The sequence below is a fragment of the Mesocricetus auratus genome, unplaced genomic scaffold (assembly GCF_017639785.1).
Source record: "Mesocricetus auratus isolate SY011 unplaced genomic scaffold, BCM_Maur_2.0 Super-Scaffold_100037, whole genome shotgun sequence".
NCBI classification, from domain to species: Eukaryota; Metazoa; Chordata; class Mammalia; order Rodentia; family Cricetidae; genus Mesocricetus; species Mesocricetus auratus.
In genome coordinates, this window is record NW_024429215.1 from 9,621,437 (window position 1) to 9,647,871 (window position 26,435).

Genomic DNA, 26,435 nt, shown 5'->3' on the forward strand with positions numbered 1-26,435 from the left:
GTCTACTGATGAGCCAGTCTTGGTAGTGTAGAACTTGAACCCCAGTGCTTGGATTGGGAAGCACAGACCAGCAAGTCTGACGTCAAGGCCACCGAGGTCTGCATAGCAATATCTAGGCCAGCTTGAATAACATAGTAAGACCCTGTTCTCAAAGAATCTGTGGAGCCTCCCAGCAACCTTGCTGTTGTCCACTTGAATGAATTCACTTGGTGCTCCTGATGGCCCAGAGGACTCTTCTGGGCATAAACTGAGTAAAGACTTGCTCTAATTCCCCATGGTAGTTTGGACAAGGAGAGTTCTCATCCCCAGCTAGAGCTTTTAGACTGTGACTTGTTAACAGTGCACTCTCTTCCTCTCTGTTGCAGATGACTCAATGAATACCCCAGAAGAAGACACAGAACCAATCCAGAGTGACCAAGGGCCAAATGAGGGACAGGCCCCAGGTAGGCATGCAGGATGGGGTGTAAACAAAGATACCCTTAAAGGTTTATAGTGTAACCTAAAGAATTAGAACCCTGAGCTCTTTGTGTTCTTTATGATTTTCAACACAAGTTTCCTCTGTGTAGTCCTGGCTGTCCTACAACTATCGCTGTAGACTAGGCTAAATCGAACTCAAAAAGATCCAAATGCCTATGCCTCTTGAGTACTGGCATAATAGGTGTGTGCTACCACATTGCAGCTGGACCTCTGAATTCCTATGGGAATGTGTGTGGGATTAGAGTGTGGTTCTCAGCACCCCTTCAGATGACAAGTAACCACTGGGAACTCCAGCTACCGGAAATCCAACACCTCTGTTCTCTGCAGTTACAAGTGCTCACATGCACCCATGTAGGAGTGTAATTAGCAATTAAAAAGCCCTTTGTAAAAGGGTATTCTGTCAGGGGGAATGAAAGCTAAGGTTGACCTCTTTCACCCCACAGGCTAGCACACATATAGCATATACCACTTAACCATGTACCCCATACATGTTAACAGGCAGTTCTACTGAATTGTCTAGATAGAGGTGTGGGAGGGTAATTTGGCATTGCTCAATTCTACTTAACTATCCTATGTGCCTGTCCTTATGCCGCTATGTCCATAGACTTCAATTATATTAGATGACATTCAACATTAATCTGTAATCTTTCGGGGTCCCATTGATTCTATCATGAGCTTTACAGTCATTTTGACAATTTCTGGGAGGTCAGCTGTTCTCTTGATATGGACTGCATTTAATTGCATGGATCTGTGTTTGGGTATATATGTGTGTGTGTGTGTGTGTGTGTGTGTGTGTGTGTGTGTGTGTGTGTGTGTGTAGCTGTATTAATGAATTTATGTTTGATGTAAATTGCTCAGTCAGTTATGTTAGCTGCACAAGGACCTGAGTTCAGCTCCCAGAACTCATATTAAAAGGCCAACTAAAGGGGAATGTGCCTGTAATCCCAGCCTTGAAAATGCATCCACAGGAGTATCCATGGTGCTTGGTGGTCACCCAGTCAAACCATGTTTCTGAGATTCAGATTTAATGAGAGACTCTCAAAATTATGATTATGTACCAGATAGAGGTTCAGTATTTCAGACCACTAAGCACACTTCGAGAGAAGCCAGATTCAGTTTTCGGCACCCCCATGAGAGCACACAACCATCTGTAACTCCAATTCCAAGTGATTTGCTCTCATGTGGCCTCAGCAGGCACAGCATGCACAAGTACACAGATATATATCATACAGGCAAAATAGTCTTCAGATATGAATAACTACAACTTCACCAGCTGGTGGTGGTGCACACCTTTAATCCGAGCACACAGAGGCAGACACAGTCAGATCTTTGTGAGTTTGATCCCAGTGTTGTCTACAAAACAGAGATCCAGCAGAGCCATGGCTACAAAGTGAAACCTTGTCTTGAAGAACCATAAAATACATTACATACATTAGGTAGATGGAAAGATGAATATATGGACAGGTATGTGGACAGACATGTAGGCGGAGGGAGTGTTATGAGGGCGGGCAGAGAGATGGACAGTTAGACAGGGAAACAGATTATACATCTTTAAAAATGAAGATGATAGTGATTAAGAAAGATACCAAAAGTCAACATCGGAACCTCCTACATGGACTTGAATGTGTAAACGGGCCTGTACACACAGGTACACATTCATACATCATGGACAAGCAACCATATGTCACACCCCAAATAAAGGGATTCCAAATGCTGACACTCCCTCTGCTACGGCAAAACATAGAGAGCCCCTAGCCAATATAGGACAGGATTTGTACTGTGTCTGCCTTGTACAGGTAACCAGAGATGCCTGAATTCATGTGTGCAACAGCAGTTTCACAAATGTGTAGAGCACAGCATTTCTAGGCTCTGCTCCCCATCCTCCAGCTCTTTCTTTCTGCCCCTCTTCCTCCGTGTCCTAAGCCCGGTTGGGGATGCCGGCACAGATGATACCTGTTTTGAACAGCAAGCATACTCATGTAGGTTGGTCATTCTCTTCCTTTTACAGAAGCCTTGCAAGGTGAGGAACAAGAGGCAGCAGCCGAGACATGTGAAAAAGGTGAAGAAAATATTTATTTGCGACAACCTATATGCAGCCTGAATGAGAGCATCATATGGCATTCAAACAGGAGGTTTCATCAGAGTTGCTTACAAAAACTTGGGTGAAGGCTGGAAAAATGACTCAGAGATTAAGAGCATTGATTGCTCTCACAGGGTCCTGAGTTCAATTCGCAGCAATCACATGGTGGCTTGCAAACCATCTATGGATGAGATCTGGTGCCCTCTTCAGGCATGGAGATATACATGTATGCAGAACAGTGTTTATATAAGTATCTTTTTTAAAAAGGGCAAGAGGTGCTGGTGTAAACCCTTAATCCCTGCACTAGGGACACAGAGGAGGGGGAACTGTGAGTCCCAGGTTACCGATAAAGACTCCCACATTGACTACACCTACACAAAACTGACAGCTGCTTTTGACTAAAAATTTCCTCATGTTTTCCATGTTCTTTATGCTCCTGTATTTTCTAGACATTAATGATCCCTATTGGTTCTATATACAAAACATGCCTGAGGCTCGGTCTGATTCAGTCTCCTGTATTACTGTGTCCTAGCGTGTAGGAGACTTCCTGGCTTCAGTCTCTGCTGGTCTGTGCATGGCATGCATGATGCATTCTCATCCGGTGGTAGTGTGCGTAAAGTCTTGATATCCTGGCTTCAATATCTAGTGATTGAATGTGCACAGTACACATGAGACTTGGCTTCAATCCCTAGTGGTTGTATGTGTTTGTTATGCATGAGGATCTGGCTGCAATCAAGTCTAGTATTTAACAAATGATTCTTGATATTATTTATGACGTCATGATCCTATTTTAAAAGGCACTCTGCAGTTTGTTGGTGGTGTACACCTTTAATCCCAGCAATCAGGAGGCAGAGGCAGGCGGATCTCTGAGTTCAAGGCCAGCCTGCTCTACAGAGCAAGTGCCAGGACAGCCTCCCAAGGCACAGAGAAACCCTGCCTCAAAAACCCAATAGAAAAGGCACTCTGTTGATCTTAAAACTCCTATGTCATGCATTTCAGATGATAAGTAGCTGCTTTCTTAAATAATTTACATGGTTTTTTATTTTGTGTATTGGTGTTTTGCCTACACGTATGTCAGTGTGAGGGTTTCAGATCTTGGAGCTACATACTGTTGTTTGCTGCTATATGGATACTGGGAATTGAACCCCTGTCCTCTGGCAGAGCAGTCAGTGCTCTTAACCTCTGATTCATCTCTGCAGCCCCACATAGTTTATTTTACCACTGAGTACTACTCTATTGTGTAAATGTTCCACATTTTCTTTCTCCATACTTCAGTTAAGGGGCATCTAGATATTTTCCAAGTCACATGAGTAGTTGTTTTCAGGCTACCCAAATCTCACCGTTCCTACCTGCAAGCTTAAGTACATCATTAATCCATTTTTATTGTTTTTGAGGCAAGTAGCAGAAATCATCTTTCAGTAGCAAGAATCATTCAAAAGTCTACTGATGAGCAGTCATGGTAGTGTACAACTTGAACCCCAGTGCTTGGATTGGGAAGCACAAACCAGCAAGTCTGAGTAAAGGCCACGTTGGTCTACATAGCAAAGTCTAGGCCAGCTTAAATTAAATAGAAAGACCCTGTTCACAAAAGCCTGTGATGCCTCCCAGCAATGCTCATGTTGTCCACTCGAATGAATTCACTTGGTGTTCATGGTGGCCCAAAAGGACTCTTCTGGGCATAAACTGAGTCAAGACTTGCTCTAATTCCCTTGGTAAGTTTGGCTATGGAGAGTTCTTATCCCCAGCTGGAACTTTTAGACTGTAACTTATTTACAGCGTTCTCTTCCTCTGTGTTGCAGATGAATCAATGAGTAAAACAGAAGAAGACAGAGAACCAATCCAGAGTGACAAAGAGCCAGAGGAGGGACAGGCCCCAGGTTTGCATGCAATTTTGGGAGTAAACATGGATCCACTTAAAGCCACACGGTTTATAGTGTTACCTAAGGAATTAGATCCATGAGCTCTTTGTGTTCTTTCTGATTTTCAACACAAGTTTTCTCTGTGTAGTCCTGACTGTCCTACAACTATCACTGTAGACCAGGCTAACATAGAACTCAAAGATCCACCTGCCTATTCCTCTTGAGTACTGACATAATAGGTGTGTGCTACCACATCCTAGCTGCACCTCTGTTTCCTATGTGTGTGCATGTGGGATTGGAGATTGATTTTCAGCACCACATCAGATGATACGTAACCACTGGGAACTCCAGTCCAAGAAAATCCAACACCTCTATCCCTGCAGTTACAATTGCTCACAAGCAACCATGCAGGAGTATAATTAGCTATTTAAAAGTCCTTTTCAAAAGGGTAGTCTTTCAGGGGGAAAGAAAGCTAAGGTTGACCTTTCTCCCCAACAGGCAAGCACACATGTAGCATATAGCACTTAACCACGTACCCCATACATGTTAACAGGCAGTTCTACTGAACTGTCTAGATAGAGGTGTGGGAGGGTAATTTGGCGATGCTCAATTCTACTTAAATATCCTATGTGCCTGTCCTTGTGCCGCTATGTCCATAGACTTCAATTATATTAGATGACATTCGACATTAATCTGCAATCTTTCGGGGTCCCATTGATTCTATCATGAGCTTTACAGTCATTTTGACAATTTCTGTGAAGTCAACTATTTTCCTGATATGGACTGCATTTAGTTGCATGGATCTGTGTTTGGATATATATATGTGTGTGTGTGTGTGTGTGTGTGTGTGTGTGTGTGTGTGTGTGTGTGTGTATCTGTATTAATGAATATGAGTTTGAGGGAAATTGATCAGTCAATACTATGTTACCTGTTCCAGGTCCCAGAGCTCGTATTAAGAGGCCAAGTAAAGGGGAATGTGCCTGTAATCCCAGCAATGAAAATCCAGACATAGGAAGATCCACGGGGCTTGCTAGTCTGACTGTCTAGTCATGTTGTTGAGATTCAGATTTTGTGAGAGACTCTCAAAAATATTATTAGGTACCAGCAAGAGGGTTCAGTATTTCAGAACACTAGGCACACTCCCAGAGGAGCCAGATTCAGTATTCAGCACCCCTAGGTCAGCTCACAACCATCTGTAACTCCAGTTCCAAGTGCTCTGCTCTCATGTGGCATAATCAGGCATAGAATGCACAAAGTAGACAGACATATACCATACAGGCAAAATAGTCATCAGATATAAATAAGTACAACTTCACCAGCTGGTGGTGGTGCACACCTTTAATCCCAGCACACAGAGGCAGACACAGTCAGATCTTTGTGAGTCTGAAGCCAGTATGGTCTACAGGGCAGAGTTCAAGGACAGCCATGGCTACAGAGAGAAGCCTTGCCTTGAAAAAACCAGCACATAGATTACATATTAGGTACAAGACAAGATGGATAGATGGGGAGGTAGGCTGACAGGCAGGTAGGCAACGAGAGTGGTGGGTAGGCAGGCCGACGGATGGACAGGTGAGTGGGCTGACAGACAGACAAGTGTGCAGACAGACGGACAGATGGGGAGACAGATGATAATCCTTAAAATGAAGATGATAGTGATTTAGAAAGACACCTAAAGTCACCATCGGAATCTTCTACATGGACGTCAAAGTGTACACGGACCTCTACACACATGTACACATTCGTACATCATGGACAAGCAACCATTTGTCACAGCCCCAAAAACAAGGGACTCCAAATGCTGACACTCCCTAAGCAATGGGAAAAACATAGAGAGCCCCTAGCTAATATATGACGGGATTTTTACTGTCTCTGCCTTGTACAGGTGACCAAAGATGCCTGACTTCATGTGTGCAACAGCAGTTTCACACATGTGTAGAGCACAAGGTTTCTTAGCTCCACTCCCAATCCCCCAGCTCTTCTTTCTGCCCCTCTTCCTCCGTGTCCTAAGACCAGGTGGGGAAGCTGACACAGATGGTATCGCTTTTGAACAACAAAGATAATCATGTAGGATGGTCTTGCTGTTCCTTTTACAGAAGCCTTGCAAGCTGAGGAACAAGAGGCAGCAGCAGAGACATGTGAAACAGGTGAAGAAAATATTTATTTGCGCCAACCTATTAGCAGGCTGAGTGAGACCATCATATGGCATTCAAACAGGAGGTGTCATCAGAGTTGCTTACAAGAGCTTGGATGATGTCTGGAAAGATGGCTCAGAGATTAAGAGCATTGATTGTTCTCACAGGGGTCCTGAGTTCAATTCCCAGCCACAACATGGTGGCTTGCAATCCATCTAAGAATGAGATCTGTTGCCCTCTTTGGCATGGAGTTATACACGTATGCAGAACACTATTTATATGAAGAATTATCTTTTTTAAAAAGGCCAAGAGGTGGGTGGTGATGCACACCTTTAATCCCTGCCTTTGGGACACAGAGGACGGGGATCTCTGTGAGTTCCAGGTCACATATAAAGACTCCCACATAGACTACACCTACTCAAAATTGACTGCTGCTCTTTACCTGAAAATTTCCTCATGTTTTCCACGTTCTTTCTGCACCCTGTATTTCCTAGACATTGATGATCCCCTTGGTTGTGTATCAAAACATGCCTGAGATTACAATTCAGTCTCTTGTATTACTGAGTCCTAGCATGTATGAGACCGCCAGCCTTCAGTCTCTGTTAGTCTTTGCATGGCGTGCATGATGTCATAGCTTCCAGTGGTAGAGTGTGTAAAGTCATGAGGTCCTGTCTTCAATATCTAGTGATTGTATGTGCACAGCACACATGAGACTTGGCTTCAATCCCTAGTGGTTGTATGTGCTTGGTATGCATGAGGCTCTGACTCAGTATCTAATGATACCGTGTTCATGAGACTCTGGCTGCAATCAAGTAATATACTTAACAAATGATTCTTGATCTTTCTTAAGACGTCATAATTCTATTTGAAAAGACAGTCTGCTGGGTGTTGGTGCTGTACACCTTTAATCCCAGCAATCAGGAGTTAGAAACCGGCTGTTCTCTGTGAACTCAAGGCGAGCCTGGTCTCCATAGCATGTGCCAGGAGGACAGCCTCCAAAGACACAGAGAAACCCTGTCTTGAAAAGCCAAAAAAGGCACTCTGTTGATCTTAAAACTCCTATGTCATGCATTTCAGATGATAAGTAGTTGATTTTTTAAATAATTTACATGGTTTTTTTATTTTGAGCAATGGTGTTTTGCCTACTCGTATGTCTGTGTGGGGGTTTCAGATCTTGGAGCTACAAACTGTTGTTTGCCACTATATGGATACTGCGAATTGAACCCCTGTCCTCTGGAAGAGCAGTCAGTGCTCTTAACCCCTGATTCATCTCTGCAGCCCCACATAGTGGATTTCATCACTGAGTACTACTCGATTATGTAAATATACCACATTTTCTTTGTCCATACTTCAGTTAAGGGGCATCTAGATATTTTCCAAGTCACATGAGTAGTTGTTTTCATGCTACATAAACCTCACCCTTCCTACCTACAAGCTTAAGTAGATCATGAATCCATTTTTATTGTTTTTGAGGCAAGTATCAGGAGTCATCTTTGAGTAGCAAGAATCATTCAAGAGTCTACTGATGAGCCAGTCATGGTAGTGTACAACTTGAACCCCAATGCTTGGATTGGGAAGCACAGACCAGCAAGTCTGACTTCAAGGCCACCTTGGTCTACATAGCAAGATCTAGACCAGATTGAATTATATAGTAAGACCCTGTTCTCAAAAGAGTCTGTGATGCCTCCTAGAAATGCTCGTGTTGTCCACATGAATGAATTCACCTGGTGCTCCTGATGGCTCAGAGGATTCTTCTGGGCATAAACTGAGTCAAGATTTGATCTAATTCCCCGTGGTAGTTTGGACATGGAGAGTTCACATCCCCAGCTTAGCTTTTGGCCTATGACTTGTTAATAGCGCTCTCTCTTCCTCTCTGTTGCAGATGGCTCAATGAAGAAAACAGAAGACAGAGACCCAACCCAGAGTGGCCAAGGGCCAGATGAGGGACAGGCCCCAGGTTGGCATGCAAAGTGGGGAGTAAACATAGATACACTTAAATCCACGTGGTTTATAGTGTTATCTAAGGAATTAGAACCGTGGGCTCTTTGTGTTCTTTCTGATATTCAACACAAATTTTCTCTGTGTAGTCCTGACTGTCCTACAACTATCGCTGTAGACCAGGCTAACATCGAACTCAGAGTTCCACCTCCTATGCCTCTTGAGTACTGGCATAATAGGTGTGTGCTACCACATCCCAGCTGGACCTCTGAATTCCTATGTGTGTGCATGTGGGATTGGAGTGTGGTTCGCAGCACCACTTCAGATGACATGTAACCACTGGGAACTCCAGCTGCAGGAAATCAACTCCTCTATTCCCTGAAATTACAAGTGTTCACTGGCACCCATTCAGGAGTGTAATTAGCAATTAAAAAGCCCTTTGTAAAAGGGTAGACTTTCAGGGGGAATGAAGGTTAAGCTTGACCTCTTTCACCCCACATATACCATACATATAACCTTGGCTTAACCAGGTACCACACACATGAGCACACGCAATTCTGCTGAATTGTCTAGATAGAGGTGTGGGAGGGTAATTTGTGGTTGCTCGATTCTACTTAACTATCCTATGGGCCTGTTCTTATGCAGTTATGTCCACAGAATTCCATTATTTTAGAGGGTAGATGACATTCAACATTAATCTGCAAAACGTGGGGACCTTTCATTTTGAACTTTACAGTCATTTTGACAATTTCTGGGAGGTCAGCTGTTCTCTTGATATGGACTGCATTTAGTAATTTGGATCTGTGTTTGGATATGTATATAGATAGATAGCTGTGTTAATGAATTTGAGTTTGAGGTAAATTGTTCAGTCAGTACTATGTTAGCTGCTCCAGTTCCCAGAACTCGTATTAAAAGGCCAAGTAACGGGGAATGTTTCTGTAATCTCAGCATTGAAAAGGCAGAAGCACGAGGGTCCATGGTGCGTGCTGGTCAGCCAGTCTAGCCATGTTGATGAGATTCAGATTTTGTGAGAGACTCTCAAAAATATGATTAGGTACCAGAAAGCAGGCTCAGATTTCATAGCACTAGGCACACATCCAGAAGAGCCAGATTCATTTTTCAGCAGCCCCATGTCAACTCAAACCAACAGTAACTCCAGTTCCAACTGATCTGCTCTCATGTGGCCTCAGCAGCCATAGCATGCACAAAGTACACACACATATAGCATACAGGCAAAATAGGCATCAGATATAAATAACAACTTCCCCAGCTGCTGGTGGTGAACACCTTAATCCCAGCTCACAGAGGCATACAAATTAAGATCTTTGTGAGTTTGAGGCCAGTCTGGTCTACAGAGCAGAGTTCCAGGACAGCCATGGCTACACAGAGAAACCTTGTCTTGAAAAAACAGTAAATAGATGACATACATTAGGTAGATGGAAAGATGGATAGATGGAAAAATTGACAGGTATGCTGACAAACACTTAGGGGAGGACAGAGTGGTGGGTGACAGGGCTGACACAGTTGGTATCTCTTTTGAACAACAAACATAATCATGTCAGATGACTTTACTCTTCTTTTTGCAGAAGCCTTGCAAGCTCAGGAACAAGAGGCAGCAACAGATACATGTGCAAAAGGTGAAGAAAATATTGATTTGTGCCAACCTAAAACCAGGCCGAGTCATGTGTGAAGTCATGAGGTCCTGGCTTCAATATCTAGTGATTGTATGTGCTAGGCACACATGAGACTTGACTTCAATCCCTAGTGGTTGTATGTGCTTGATAAGCATGAGGCTCTGGCTGAATCCCTAATGACACAGTGTTAATGAGTCTCTGGCTGCAATCAAGTCTAGTACTTAACAAATGATTCTTGATCTTTTTATGACTTCATAATCCTATTTTAAAGGCACTCTGCTGTGTGTTGGCGGTGCAAACCTTTAATCCCAGCAGTCAGGAGGCAGAGGCAGGCTATTCTCTGAGTTCAAGGCCAGCCTGGTCTCCAGAGTGTGTGCCAGGAGGACAGCCTCCAAAGACACAAAGAAACCCTGTCTCGAAAACCCAAAAGAAAAGGCACTCTGTTGATCTTAAAACTCAGTGTGACTTGCATTTCAGATGCTAAGTAGTTAAATATTTCAATAATTTACTTGTTTTTATTTTATGTGCATTGGTGTTTTCCTTACACGTATGTCTGTGTGAGGGTGTCAGATCTTGGAGATACAGAGAGTTGTTTGCAGCTATATGGATACTGGCAATTGAACCTGTGTCCTCGGAAGAGAAGTCAGTGCTCTTAACCTCTGATCCATCTCTACATCCCCACGTACTGGATTTTATCACTGAGTACTACTCCATTGTATGAATGGAGCACATTTTGTTTCTCCATACTTAAGTTGAGGGGCATCTAGATTTTTTTCAGTGCACATGAGTAGTTGTTTTAATGTTGCCCAACCTGACCTTCCTACCTGAAAACTTAAGAAGATCATTAATCCATTTTTATTGATTTTGAGGCAAGTAGCAGGAGTCATCTTTGAGTAGCAAGAATCATTCAAGAGTGTACTGATGACCAGTCATGGTAATGTAAAACTTGAACCCCAATGCTTGGTTTGGGATGCACAGACCAGCAAGTGTGACTTCAAGGACACCATGGTCTACATAGCAAGATCTAGGCCAGCTTGAATTATATAGGAAGAACCTGCTCTGAAAAGAATCTGTGATGCCTCCCAGTAAAGCTCCTGTTGTCAACTTGAATGTTTTCACTTGGTGCTTCTAATGGCCCAGAGGATTCTTCTGGGCATAAAATGTGTCAAGACTTGCTCTAATTCCCCTTGGTAGTTTGGACATGGAGAGTTCTCATCCCCAGCTGGAGCTTTTAGACTGTGACTTGTTAACAGCTCTCTCTCTTCCTCTCTGATGCAGATGACTCAATGACTACCCCAGAAGAAGACAGCGAACCAATCCAGAGTGACCAAGGGCCAGATGAGGGACAAGTCACAGGTTTGCATGCAGGGTGGGCTGTAAACATGGATACATTTAAAGCCACATGGTTTTTAGTGTAACCTAATGAATTAGACCCCTGAGCTCTTTGTGTTCTTTATGATTTTCAAAACAAGTTTTCTCTGTGTAATCCTGGCTGTCCTACAACTATCGCTGTATACCAGGCTAAAATAGAACTCACAGAGATCCACCTGCTTATGCCTCTTGAGTACTGGCATAATAGGTGTGTGCTACGACATCCCTGCTGGACCTCTGAATTCCTATGTGTGTGCATGTGGGATTGCAGTTTGGTTCTTAGCACCAAATCAGATGGCAATTAAGCACTGGGAACTCCAGCTGCAGGAAATGCAACACCTCTATTCTCTACAGTTACAAGTGCTCAGGCACACATGCAGGAGTGCAATTAGCAATTAAAAAGCCCCTTGTAAGTATAGTCTGCCAGGGGGAAAGAATACTAAGGTTGAACGCTTTCACCCCCATAGGCTAGCACACGTATAACCTGCACTTACCCACGTGCCACACACATGTTAACAGGCAGTTCCACTGAATTGTATAGATAGAGGTGTGGGAGGGTAATTTGGGGTTGCTCGATTCTACTTAACTATCCTCTGGGCCCGTCATTATGCCTCTATGTCCACAGACTTCCATTATTTTACAGGGTAGATGACATTCAATATTAATCTGCAAAACGTGGGGACCTTTCGTGTTCCCATTGATTCTATCATGAGCTTTACAGTCATTTTGACAATCTGTGATGTCAGCTGTTCTCCTGATAGTGACTGCATTTAGTTGCATGGATCTGTGTTTGGATATATAGGTAACTGGATTAATGAATTTGAGTTTGAGGTAAATTGCTCATTCAGAAATCTCATACCTGCTACAGTTCCCAGAACTCGTATTAAAAGGCCAAATAAAAAGGAATGTGCCTGTCATCCCAGCACTGAAAAGGGAGACGCAGGAGGGTCCATGGTGTTACTGGTCAGCCAGTCTAGCCACATTGCTGAGATTCATATTTAGTGAGAGATTCTTAAAAACATGTATTTCAGAGCACGAGGCACACTTCCAGAGGAGCAAGATTCAGTTTTCAGCACACCCATGTCAGCTCACAGCCATCTGTAACTCCAGTTCCTAGTGATCTGCTCTCTTATGGCCTAAGTAGGCATAGCATGCACAAATTACACAGATATATAACATATAGGCAAAGCAGCCATCAGATATGAATAGCTACAACTTCACCAGCTGGTGGTGGTGCACACCTTTAATCACAGCACACAGAGGGAGACACAGTCAGATCTTTGTGAGTTAGAGGCCATTCTGGTCTACAGAGCAGAGATCTAGGACAGCCATGGCAACACAGAGAAACCTTGTCTTGAAGAACCAGCAAATAGATTACATACATTAGGTAGATGAAAAGATGGATAGATTGACAGGTATGCTGACAGTTAGTAGGACAGAGTGGTGGGTGGCTGACGCTGACACAGATGGTATCTCTTTTGAACAACAAACATAGTCATGTAGGATGGTCTTGCTCTTTTGCAGAAGCCTTGCAAGCTGAGGAACAAGAGGCAGCAGCAGAGACATGTGAAAAAGGTGAAGAAAATATTTATTTGTACCAACTTATAAGCAGGCTGATTGAGAGCATCATATGGTATTGAAACAGGAGGTTTCATCACAGTTGCATACAACATCTTGGGTAAAGGCTGGAAAGACAGCTCAGAGGTTAAGAGCATGGATTGCTCTCAGAGGGGTCATGAGTTCAATTCCCAGCAAACATATCATGGCTTGCAAACCATCTATGAATGATATCTTGTGCCCTCTTCTGGCATGGAAATATACACGTATGCTGAACAGTGTTTCTATAATGAATTACTTTTTGGAAAATGGCCCAGAGATGGTGGTGCACACCTTTAATCCCTGCACTAGGGAAACAGAGGAAGGGGGATCTCTGTGAGTTCCAGGTCACCTATAAAGACTCCCACATTGACTACACCTACTCAAAACTGACAACAGCTCTTTGCCTGAAAATTTCCTCATGTTTTCCATGGTCTTTCTGCTACCTGTACTTCCTAGACATTGATGATCCCTATTGGTTTTGTATACAAAACCTGCCTGAGACTCTGATTCAGTCTCTTGTATTACTGTGTACTGGGATGTATGAGACTTCCTGGCTTCAGTCTCTACTAGTCTGTATATGACATGCATGATGCCTTGGCTTCCGGTGGTAGTGTGTGTAAAGTCATGAGGTCCTGGCTTCAATATCTAGCGATTTTATGTGCACAGCACACATGAGACTTAGCTTCAATCCCTAGTGGTTATATGTGCTTGGTATGCATGAGTCTCTGGCTCAATCTCTAATGGCAACATGTTCATGACGCTCTGGCTGCATTCAAGTCTAGTATTTAAGAAATGATTCTTGATCTTTATTAAGACACCATAATCATTTTAAAAAGGCACTCTGCTGGTTGTTGATGGTGCACACCTTTAATCCCAGCAGTCAGGAGAGGGAGGCAAGCTCTTCTCTGTGAATTCAAGGACAGCCTGATCTACAGAGGGAGTGAAAGAAGCACAGCCTCCAAAGCCACAGTGAAACCCAGTCTCGAAAAACAAAAAATTTAAATCTACTGGGTCATGCATTTCAGATGCTAAGTAGTTGATAGTTTAATAAGTTTTCTTTTTGTTTTACGAGACAGAGTTTCTCTGTATTGTTTTGGACGCTATAGGTCCAGCCCAGCCTCGAACTCACAGAGATCCGCCTGCCTCTGCCTCCCGAGTGCTGGGATTAAAGGCGTGTGCCACCACCGCCTGGCTAAAATAAGTTACCTGTTCTTATTTATGTGCATTGGTGTTTTGCCTACAAGTATGTATGTGTGAGGGTGTCAGATTTTGGAGCTACAGAGAGTTGTCTGCGGCTATATGGATACTGGCAACTGAACCCTTGTCCTCTGAAGAGCAGTCAGCGCTCTTAACCTCTGATCCATCTCTACAGCCCCACGCAATGGATTTTACCACTGAGTACTACTCCATTGTATGAATATAGCACACTTTCTTTCTCCATACTTCAGTAGAAGGGCATCTAGATTTGTTTCAGAACATATGAGTACTTGTTTTAATGCGACCCAAACTCAACTTGCTACCAGCAAGCTTAAGAAGGTCATTAATCCATTTTTATTGTTTTTGAGGCAAGTAGCAGGAATCAACTTTGAGTAGCAAAAATCATTCAAGAGTCTACTGATGAGCCAGTCATGGGAATGCACAACTGGAAAACCAGCAAGTCTGAGTTCAAGGCCATGTTGGTCTACATAGCAAGATCTAGGCGAGCTTGATTTATATAGTAAGACCCTGTTCTCAAAAGAGTCTGTGATGCCTCCCAGCAACGCTCCTGTTGTCCAGTTGAATGAATTCACTTGGTGCTGTTGACATCCCAGAGGACTCTTCTGGGCATAAACCAAGTCAAGACTTGCTCTAATTCCCCTTGGTAGTTTGGACATGGAGAGTTCTCATCCCCACCTGGAGCTTTTAGACTGTGGTTTGTTAACAGCCATCTCTATTCCTCTCTTTTGCAGATGACTCAATGAGTGAAACAGAAGAAGTCCAAGAACCAATCCAGAGTGACCAAGGGCCAGATGAGGGACAGGCCCCAGGTTGGCAGGCAGGGTGGGGTGTAAACATGAATACACTTAAAGCCACCAGTTTTATAGTGTTACCTAAAGAATTAGACCCCAGAGCTCTGTGGAGTCCTGGCTGTCCTACAACTATAGCTGTAGACTAGGCTAACATCGAGCTCACAGAGATCCACCTGCCTATGCCTCTTGAGTACTGGCATAATAGGTGTGTGCTACCACATCCCAGCTGGACCTCTGAATTCCTATGTGTGTGCATGTGGGATTGCAGTTTGGTTCTCAGCACCACCTCAGATGACATGTAACCACGGGGAACTCCAGCTGCAGGAAATCCAACACCTCTATTCTCTACAGTTACAAGTGCTCACAGGCCCCTGTGCAGGAGGGTAATTAGCAATTAAAAAGCCCTTTGAAATAGGGTAGTCTGTCCTATCAGGGGGAAAGAAAGCTAAGGTTGACCTCTTTCACCCCCACAAGCTAGCACAGGCTAGCACACATAAAACCTGCTCTTAACCATGTACCACACACATGTTAACAGGCAGTTCTACTGAATTGTCTAGATAGAGGTGTGTGAGGGTAATTTGTGGTTGCTAGATTCTACTTAACTATCCTCTGGGCCTGTCCTTGTGCCGCTATGTCCAGATTTCCATTATTTTAGAGGGTCGATGACATTCAACATTAATCTGCAAAACTTTAGTGGTCCCATTGATTCCACCATGAGCTTTACAGTCATTTTGACAATTTCTGGGAGGACAGCTGTTCTCTTATTATGGATTGCACTTAGATGCATGGGTCTGTGTTTGAATATATAGGTAGCTGTATTAAAGAATTTGAGTTGAGGTAAATTGCTCAGTCAGTACTATGTTAGATGCCCCAGTACCCAGAACTAGTACTAAAAGGCCAAGTAAAGGGGAATGTGCCTGTCACCTCAGCACTGAAAAGGCAGGGGCAGTAGGTTCCATGGTGCTTAATGGTCAGCCATTCTGTCCATGTTGCTGACTTTCAGATTTTGTGAGAGACTCTCAAAAATATGGTAAGGTATCAGAAAGACTGTTAAGTATTTCAGAGCACTAGGCACATCTCCAGAGGAGCGAGATTCAGTTTTCAGAACCCCATGTCAGCTCACAACCATCTATAACTCCAGTTCCAAGTGATCTGCTCTCATGTGGCCACAGCAGGCATAGCATGTACAAAGTACACACACATACAGCATGCAGGCAAAATAGTCATCAGATATAAATAACTACAACTTCCCCAGCTGGTGGTGGTGCACACATTTAATCCCAGCACACAGAGGCAGACACAGTCAGATCTTTGTGAGTTTGAGGCCAGTCTGGTCTACAGAGCAGAGTTCCAGGACAGCCATGGCGAGACAGAAAAACCTTGTCTTGAAAACCCATCAAATAGATTACATACATTAGGGAGATGGAAAGATGGATAGATGGACAGGTATGCAGACAGGCAGGTAGGCGGATGGAGGGGTGAGAGCACTGTCATATGTTTGGACAGTTGGACAGGCAGACAGACAGACAAGTGGGCAGACAAACGGATAGACAGGGAGACAGATGATACATCATTAAAAATGAAGAGGATAGTGATTGAGAAAGACACCAAAAGTCGACATCGGAAGCTCCTACATGTACTTGAAAGTATACACGGATCTGTACACACATGTACATATGCATATATCATGGACAAGCAACCATACTTCACACACCCAAACACAAGGGATTCCAAATGCTGACATTTCCTTAGCTATCAGCAAAACATAGAAAGCCACTAGCCAATATATGACAGGATTTTTGCTGTCTCTGCCTTGCAAAGGTGAACACAGATGCATGACTTCATGTGTGCAACAGCAGTTTCACACATGTGTAGAGCACAGCTTTTCTTAGTTCCACTCCCCATCCCCCAGCTCTTTCTTTCTGCCCCTCTTCCTCCGTGTACTAAGCCCGGGTGGGGACGCTGACACAGATGGTATCTGATTTGAACAACAAACATAATCATGTATGATGGTCTTGCTCTTCCTTTTACAGAAGCCTTGCAAGCTCAGGAACAAGAGGCAGCAGCAGAGACATGTGAAAAAGGTAAAGGAAATATTTACTTGCGTCAACCCATAAGCAGGCTGAGTGAGAACATCATATGGCAATCAAACAGGAGGTTTAATCAGAGTTGCTTACAAGAGCTTGGGTGTAGGCTGGAAGATGGCTCAGAAGTTAAGAGCATTGATTGCTCTCACAGGGGTACTGAATTCAATACCAAGCTACAATATGGTGGCTTGCAAACCATCTATGAATGAGATCTGGTGCCCTCTTCTGGCATGGATATATACACATATGCAAACAGTATTTATATAATGCATTACCTTTTTAAAAATGACCAAGGGGTAGTGGTACACACCACCTTTAATCCCTCCACTAGGGACACAGGGGACAAGGGAACTCTGTGAGTTTCAGGTCACCTATAAAGTCTCCCACATTGACTACACCTACTCAATACTGACAGCTGCTCTTTGCCTGAAAATTTCCTCATGTTTTCCATGTTCTTTGTGCTCCCTGTATTTCCTAGACATTGATGATCCCTATTTGTTGTGTATACAAAACATGCCTGAGGCTCTGATTCAGTCTCTTGTATTACTGTGTCCTAGCATGTATGAGAACTCCTGGCTTCAGTCTCTTCGCGTCTGTGCTTGGCATGCATGATTTCTTGGATTCCGGTGGTAGTATGTGTAAAGTCATTAGGTCGTGGCTTCAATATCTAGTGATTGTATGCGCACAGCACACATGAGACTTTGCTTCAATCCCTAGTGGTTGTATGTGCTTGGTATGCATGAGGCTCTGGCTCAATCTCTATGATAAGGAGTTCATGAGGCCCTGGCTGTAATCAGGTCTAGTACTTAAAAAATGATACATGATCTTTTTTATGAGGTCATAATCCTATTTTAAAAGGCACTCTGCTAAGTGGTGGTGGTGCACACCTTTACTCCCAGCAGTCAGAAGGCAGAGGCAGGCTGTTCTCTGTGAGCTCAAGGCCAGGTCGTTTCCAGACCATGTACCAGGAGGACAGCCTACAAAGACACAGAGAAACTCTGTCTCGAAAACAGAAAAGGCACTCTGTTGATATTAAAATTCCTGTGTCATGCATTTCAGGTGCTAACTAGTTTCGTGTTTCAATAATTTACTTGTTTTTATTGTGTGTGCATTGGTGTTTTGCCGACATGTATGTCTGTATAAGGGTATCAGATATTGGAGTTACAGACAGTTGTTTGCGGCTATATGGATACTTGGAATTGAACCCGTGTCCTCTGGAAGAGCAGTCAGTGCTCATAAACTCTAATCCATATCTACAGCACCACGTAGTGGATTTTACCACTGAGTACGACTCCTATGTGTAAAAGTACCACATTATCTTTCTCCATAAGTCTGTTGAGGGGCATCTAGATTTATACCAGATCACATGAGTAGTTGCTTTAAGACTACCCAAACCTAACCATTCCTACCTGCAAGCTTAAGTAGATCATTAATCCTTTTTATCCTTTTTGATGCAAGTAGCAGGAGTCATCTTTGAGTAGCAAGAATCCTTCAAAAGTCTACTCAAGAGTCAATAATGGTGGTGTACAACTTGAACCCCAATGTATAATTCAGAAGCACAGACCAGCAAGTCTGAGTATAAGGCCACCTTGGTCTACATAGCAAGATCTAGGCCAGCTTGAATTATATAGTAAGACCCTGTTCTCAAAAGAGGCTGTGATACCACCCAGCAACGCTCCTCTTGTCCACTTGGATGAATTCACTTGGTGCCAGAGGACTCTTTCTGGGCATAAACCGAGTAAAGACTTCCTCTAATTCCCCTTGGTAGTTTGGACAAGAAGAGTTCTCATCCCCAGCTGGAGCTTTTAGACTGTGACTTGTTAACAGCACACTCTCTTCCTCTCTGTTGCAGATGACTCAACAGAAGGCAGCGAACCAATCCAGAGTGACAAAGGGCCAGATGAGGGACAAGCCACAGGTTTGCATGCAGGGTGGGGTGAACATGGATACACTTAAAGCCACGTGGTTTATAGTGTTACCTAAAGAATTAGACCCCTGAGATCTTTGTGTTCTTTCTGATTTGTAACACAAATTGCCTGTGTGTAGTCCTGGCTGTCCTACAACTATCGCTGTAGACCAGGCTAACATCGAACTCACAGAGATCCAATTGCCTATGCCTCTTGAGTACTGGCATAATAGGTGTGTGCTACCACATCAAAGCAGAACCTCTGAATTCCTATGTGTGTGCATGTGGGATTGGAGTTTGGTTCTCAGCACCACTTCAGTTGACACGTAACCAGTGGGAACTCCAGCTGCAGGAAATCAACACCTGTATTCTCTGCAGTTACAAGTGTTCACAGGCACCCATGGAGGAGTGTAATTAGCAATTAAAAAGCCCTTTGTAAAAGGTTAGACTTTCAGGGGGAAAGAAAGCTAAGGTTTACCTCTTTCACCCCACAGGCTAGCACACATATAAGCTACACTTACTATGTACCACACACATGATAACTGGCAGTTCTGTTGAATTGTCTAGATAGAGTTGTGGGAGGGTAATTTGGGGTTGCTCGATTCTACTTAGCCATCCTATGTGCCTGTCCTTATGCCTCTATGTCTACAGACTTCCATTAGTTTAGAGGGTAGATGACATACAAAATTAATCTGCAAAACTTGGGGACCTTTTGTGGTCCCATTGATTGGATCATGAGCTTTACAGTCATTTTGACAATTTCTATGATATCAGCTGTTCTCCTGATAGTGACTGCATTTAGTGGCATGGATCTGTGTTTGGATATATAGGTAGCTGTATTAATGAATTTGAGTTTGAGGTAAATTGCTCAGTGAGTACTACATTAGCTGCTCTAGTACCCAGAACACATATTAAAAGTCCAAGTAAAGGGGAATGTGCTTGTTATCCCAGAACTGTAAAGACAGACTCAGGAGGGTCCATGGTGCTTACTGGTCAGCCAATCTAGCCATGTTGCTGAGATTCACATTTTGTGAGAGACGGTCAGAAAGAGGGTTCAGTATTGCAGAGCACTAGGCACACTTCCAGAAGAGCCAGATTCCGTTTTCGGCACACCCATGTCAGCTCAAAACCATCTATAACTCCGCTTACAAGTGATCAGCTCTCACGTGACCTGAGCAGGCATAGCATGCACAAAGTACACAGATATATAGCATACAGACAAAATAGTCATCAGATATGAATAACCAAAACTTCATCAGCTGTTGGTGGTGTACACCTTAATCCCAGGACACAGAGACAGACACAGTCAGATCTTTGGGAGTTGAGTCCACTCTGGTCTACAGAGCATAGTTCCAGGACACTCATGGCTACACAGAGAAACCTTGTCTTGAAAAACCAACAAATAGATTACATACATTAGGTACATGAATAGATGGATAGAAGGATATATTGACAGGTATGCTGACACTTAGGAGGACAGAGTGGTGAGTGGAGTGCGCTGACAGAGATGGTATCTCTTTTGAACAACAAAGATAATCATGTATGATGGTCTTGCTCTTTTACAGAAGCCTTGCAAGCTCAGGAACAAGAGGCAGCAGCAGAGACATGTGAAAAAGGTGAAGAAAATATTTATTTGCGCCAACCTATAAGCAGGCTGAGTGAGAGCATCATATGGCACTCAAACAGGAGGTTTCATCAGAGTTGATTACAAGAGCTAGGGTGAAGGCTGGAAAGATGGCTCAGAGGTTAAGAGCATTGATTGCTCTCACAGGGTCCTGAGTTCAATTCCTAGCAACAACATGGTGGCTTGCAAACCATCTATGAATGAGATCTGGTGTCCTCTTCTGGCATGGAGATATACACATATGCAGAGCAGTGTTTATATAATGAATTATCTTTTTAAAAATGGTCAAGAGGTGGTGGTGCTCACCTTAAATCCCAGCAGTCATGAGGCAGAGGAAGGCTGTTCTCTGTGAGTTCAAGACCAGCATGGTCGACAGATCGAGTGCCAGAAGGAAGGCCTCCAAACAACAGAGAAACCCTGTCTCAAAAAACCAAAAACAAAGACAGTTTGTTGATCTCAAAACTACTAGATCAAGCATTTCAGATGCTAAGTATTTGGTTTTTTAAATAATGTACTTGTTTTTATTTTACATGCATTGGTGTTTAACCTGCCTACTCAGGTGTCTGTCTGAGGGTGTCAGATCTTGGATCTGCAGACAGTTGTTTGCAGCTATATGGATATTGGGAATTGAACCCGTGTCCTCTGGAAAAGCAGTCAGTGCTCTTATCCTCTGATCCATCTCACAGCCCCATGTAGTAGATTTTATCACTGAGTAGTACTCCATTATGTAAATGTATCATATTTCCTTTCCATACTTCAGTTGAGGGGCATCTAGGTTTTTTTCCAGGTTCCATGAGTAGTTGTCTTAAGGCTAACCAAACCTCACCCTTCCTAAGTGCAAATTTAAGTATAACATTAATCCATTTTTACTAATTTTGAGGCAAGTAGCAGGAGTCTTCTTTGAGTAGCAAGACTCATTCAAGAGTCTACTGATGAGCTAGTCATGGTAGTGTACAACATGAACCCCAATGCTTGGATTGGGAAGCACAGAGCAGCAACTGAGTGCAAGGCCACTGTGGTCTACATAGCAAGAGCTAGGCCAGTTTGAATTATAGAGTGAGACCCTGCTCTAAAAAGCATCTGTGATGCATCCTAGCAACGCTCCTGTTGTCCACTTGAAGGAATTAACTTGGTGCTCCTGATGGCCCAGAGGACTCAGCTGGGCATAAACTGAGTCAAGACTTGCTCTGATTCCCCTTCGTAGTTTGGACATGGAGAGTTCTCATGCCCAGCTGGAGCTTTTTAGACTATGAAATATCAACAGCGCTCTCTCTTCCTCTCTGTTGCAGATGACTCACTGAGTAAAACAGAAGACAGAGAACCAATCCAGAGTGACCAAGGGCCAGATGAGGGACAGGCCTCAGGTTGGCATGCAGGGTGGGGTGTAAACATGAATACACTTAAAGCCACATGGTTTATAGAGTTACCAAAATAATTAGACCCCTGAGCTCTTTGTTCTTTATGATTTTCAACACAAGTTTTCTCTGTGTAGTCCTGGCTGTCTTACGACTATCGCTGTAGACCAGACTAAGATCGAACTCACAAAGATCCACCTGCCTACGTCTCTTGAGTACTGGCATAATAGCTACCTAGCTGGACCACTCAATTCCTATGTGTGTGCGTGTGGGATTGGAGTTTGGTTCTCAGAACCACTTCAGATGACAGGTAACCACTAGGAACTCCAGCTGCAGGAAATCTACCACTTCTATTCCTTGCAGTTACAAGTTCTCCCAGGCACCCATGCAGGAGAGTAATTAGCAATTAAAAAGCCCTTTGTAAAAGGGTAGTCTGTCAGTGGGAAAGAAAGCTAAGGTTGACCTCTTTCACCCTGACAGACAAGCACACATATAACCTACACGTACCACACACATGTGCACATGAAATTCTGCTAAACGGTCTAGATAGAGGTGTGGGAGGGTAATTTGGGGTTGTTCAATTCTGCTTAACTAACCTATGTGCCTGTCCTTTTGTTGCTATGTCCTCTGTTTTTTCAGGGAATATGATATTCTATATTAACCTGACAAATTTGGGGAACTTTATGGGCCCATTGATTCCATCATGAGCTTTACAGTCTATTTGACAATTTCTGGGAGGTCAGCTGTTCTCTTGATATGGACTGCATTTAGTTGCATGGGTCTGTGTTTGGATATATACATATAGTTAGCTGTATTAATGAATTTGAGTTGAGGTAAAGTGCTTAGTCAGGACTATGTTAGCTGCACAAGGACCTGATTTCAGCCCCCAGAACTCGTATTAAAAGGCCAAGTAAAGGGGAATGTGCCTGTAATCCCAGCATTGAAAAGGCAGATGCAGGAGGGTCCAGGGTGCTTACTGGTCAGCCAGTCTGTCCATGATGCTGAGATTCAGATTTTGTGAGAAACTCTCAAAAATATGGTTAGGTACCAGAAAATGGGTTAAGTATTTCAGAGCACTATGCACACTTCCTAAAGTGCCAGATTCAGTTTTCAGCTACCCCATGTCAGCCCACAACCATCTATAACTCCAGTTCCAAGTGATCTGCTCTCATGTGGCCTCAGCAGGCATATCATGCACGAAGTATACAGACATATAGCATACAGACAAAATAGTCATCAGATATACATAACTACATCTTCACCAGCTGGGAGTGGTGCACACCTTTCCTCCCAGAACACAGAGGCAGACACAGTCAGATCTTTGTGAATTTGAGGCCAGTCTGGTCTATAGAGAGAAGTTCCAGGACAGCTATGGCTACACAGAGAAACCTTGTCTTGAAAAACCAGCAAAGAGATAACATACATTACTTAGATGGAAAATGGATAGATGGATAGACTGACAGGTATGCAGACAAACAGTTAGGAGGACGGAGTGGTGAGTGGGCAGGCACTGACACAGATGGTATCTGTTTTCAACAACAAACACAGTCATGTAGGATGGTCTTGCTCTTCCTTTTACAGAAGCCTTGCAAGCTCAGGAACAAGAGGCAGCAGCAGAGACATGTGAAAAAGGTGAAGGAAATATTTATTTGTGCCAACCTATAAACAGCCTGAGTGAGATCATCTAATGGGATTCAAACAGGAGATTTCATCAGAGTTGCTTACAAGAACTAGAGTGAAGGCGGGAAAGATGGCTCAGAGGTTAAAAACATTGATTGCTCTCACAGGCGTCATGAGTTCAATTCCCAGCAACCACATGGTGGCTTGAAAACCATACATGAATGAGATCTGGTGCCCTATTCTGGCAGGGAGATAAACACGTATGCAGAACAATGTTGCTATAATGAAGTACTTTTTAAAAATGGACAATGGATGGTGGCGCACACCTTTAATCTCTACCTTAGGGACACAGAGGACTCGGGATCTCTGAGTTCCAGGTCACCTATAAACACTCCCACATTGACTACACCTACTCAAAACTGACAGCTGCTCTTTGCCTGAAATTTTCCTTATGTTTTCCATGGCCTTTCTGCTCCCTGTATTTCCTAGACATTGATGATCCCCTTGGTTGTGTATCAAAACATGCCTGAGATTACAATTCAGTCTCTTGTATTACTGAGTCCTAGCATGTATGAGACCTCCTGCCTTCAGTCTCTGTTAGGCTTTGCATGGCATGCATGATGTCATAGCTTCCAGTGGTAGTGTGTGTAAAGTCAGGAGGTTCTGGCTTCCATATACAGTGATTGTATGTGCACAGCACACATGAGACTTGTCTTCAATCCCTAGTGGTTGTACATGCTTGGTATGCATGAGGCTCTGACTCAATCTCTAATGATACCGTGTTCATGAGGCTCTGGCTGCAATCAAGTCTAGTACTTAACTAATGATTCTTGATCTTTTCTATGACTTCATAATCCTATTTTAAAAGGCACTCTGCTGTGTGTTGGTGGTGCAAACCTTTAATCCCAGCAGTCAGGAGGCAGAGGCAGGCTGTTCTCTGTGGGTTCAAGGCCAGCCTGGTCTCCAGGGTGTGTGCCAGGAGGACAGCCTCCAAAGACACAAAGAAACCCTGTATCGAAAACCCAAAAGAAAAGGCACTCTGTTGATCTTAAACTCCTGTGTCATGCATTTTGCATGCTAAGTAGTTGCTTATTTGAAAAATTTACTTGTTTTTATCTTATTTGCATTGGTGTTTTGCCTACACGTATGTCTGTGTGTGGGTGTCAGATCTTGGAGCAACATAGAGTTGTTTGAGGCTATATGGATACTGGCAATTGAACCCGTGTCCTCTGAAGAGCAGTCAGTGCTCTTAAACTCTGACCCATCTCTACAGCCCTACGTAATGGAGTTTACCACTGATTACTACTCCATTTTATGAATGTAACACATTTTCTTTCTCCATACTTCAGTTGAGACGCATCTAGATTTTTTTCAGGTCATATGAGTAGTTGTTTTAATGCTACCCAAACTCACCTTTCTACCTTCAAGCTTAAGTGGATCATTAGTCCATTTTTATTGTTTTTGAGGCAGGTAGCAGGAGTCATCTTTGAGAAGGAAGAATCATTCAACAGTCTACTGATGAGACAGTCATGGTAGTGTACAACTTGAATCCCAATGCTTGGATTGGGAAGCACAGACCAGCAAGTCTGAGTCAAGACCACCTTGGTCTACATAGCAAGATCTAGGCCAGCTTGAATTATATAGAAAGACCCTGCTCTGAAAAGAATCTGTGATGACTCCCAGCAAAGCTCCTGTTGTCCACTTGAATGAATACACTTGGTGCTTCTGATGGCCCAGAGGATTCTTCTGGGCATAAACAGAGTCAACACGTGCTCTAATTCCCATGATACCTAGGACAATGAGAGTTCTCATCCCCAGCTGAAGCACTTAGAATGTGACTCATTAACAGCACTCTCTCTTCCTCTGTTGCAGAAGAATCAATGAGTGACCCAGAAGAAGACAGAGGAACAATCCAGAGTGACCAAGGGCCAGATGAGGGACAGGCCCCAGGTTGGCATGCAGGGTGGGGTGTAAACATGGATACACTTAAAGCCACATGGTTTATAGTGTTACCTAAAGAATTAGACCCCTGACCTATTTGTCTTCTTTTTGACTTGCAACACAAGTTTACTCTGTGTAGTCCTGGCTGTCCTCCTACTATCACTGTACACGAGGTTAACATCGAACTCACAGAGATCCACCTGTTTATGCCTCTTGAGTACTGGAAAATAGGTGTATACTACGACATCCGAGCTGGACCTCTGAATTCCTATGTGTGTGCTTGTGGGATTGCAGTTTGGTTCTCAGCACCACCACAGATGACATGTAACCACTGGGAAATCCAGCTGCAAGAAATCCAAGACCTCTATTCTCTGTTGTTTAAGTGCTCACAGCACCCATGCAAGAGTGTAATTAGCAATTAGAAAGCCCTTTGTAAGAGCGTGTCCTTCGGGGGAAAAGAAAGCTAAGGTTGGCCTCTTTCACCCCCACAAGCTACCACACATATAACCTGCACTTTACCAAGTACCACACACATGTTAACAGGCAGTTCTACTGAATTGTCTAGATATAGGTGTGGGAGGGTAAACTGGGGTTGCTAGATTCTTCTTAACTATCCTATGTGCCTGTCCTTATGCCGCTATGTCCATAGACTTCCATTATTTTAGAGGGTATATGACATTCAACATTAATCTGCAAAAATTGGGTACCTTTTGTGGTCCCATTGATTCTTTTTTTTAAGGAGGAAAGGGTTTATTTGGCTTATATCTATAGCACTCTTCATCAATGAAGGAGGTCAGGACACG

General features: G+C 43.4%; 1 protein-coding gene across 50 annotated transcripts in view; it reads left to right on the forward strand.

Annotated features, from left to right (window-relative positions):
• Positions 1-26,435, forward strand: part of Nlrp5 (NLR family pyrin domain containing 5) — a 172,788-nt gene that overhangs the window by 41,416 nt on the left and 104,937 nt on the right. For 35 of the 50 annotated variants that reach the window (XM_040733959.1, XM_040733993.1, XM_040733992.1 and 32 more), the window contains 15 exons: positions 366-443; positions 2,486-2,536; positions 4,357-4,434; positions 6,510-6,560; positions 8,431-8,505; positions 10,073-10,123; positions 11,399-11,476; positions 13,016-13,066; positions 15,040-15,117; positions 17,133-17,183; positions 19,039-19,104; positions 20,658-20,708; positions 22,006-22,080; positions 23,653-23,703; positions 25,564-25,641. In XM_040733959.1, the coding sequence (XP_040589893.1) occupies positions 366-443; positions 2,486-2,536; positions 4,357-4,434; positions 6,510-6,560; positions 8,431-8,505; positions 10,073-10,123; positions 11,399-11,476; positions 13,016-13,066; positions 15,040-15,117; positions 17,133-17,183; positions 19,039-19,104; positions 20,658-20,708; positions 22,006-22,080; positions 23,653-23,703; positions 25,564-25,641 (963 nt within the window). The remainder of the gene's footprint in view (positions 1-365; positions 444-2,485; positions 2,537-4,356; positions 4,435-6,509; positions 6,561-8,430; positions 8,506-10,072; positions 10,124-11,398; positions 11,477-13,015; positions 13,067-15,039; positions 15,118-17,132; positions 17,184-19,038; positions 19,105-20,657; positions 20,709-22,005; positions 22,081-23,652; positions 23,704-25,563; positions 25,642-26,435) is intronic. The other 15 variants (XM_040733989.1, XM_040733948.1, XM_040733957.1 and 12 more) reach the window with 12 other exon arrangements.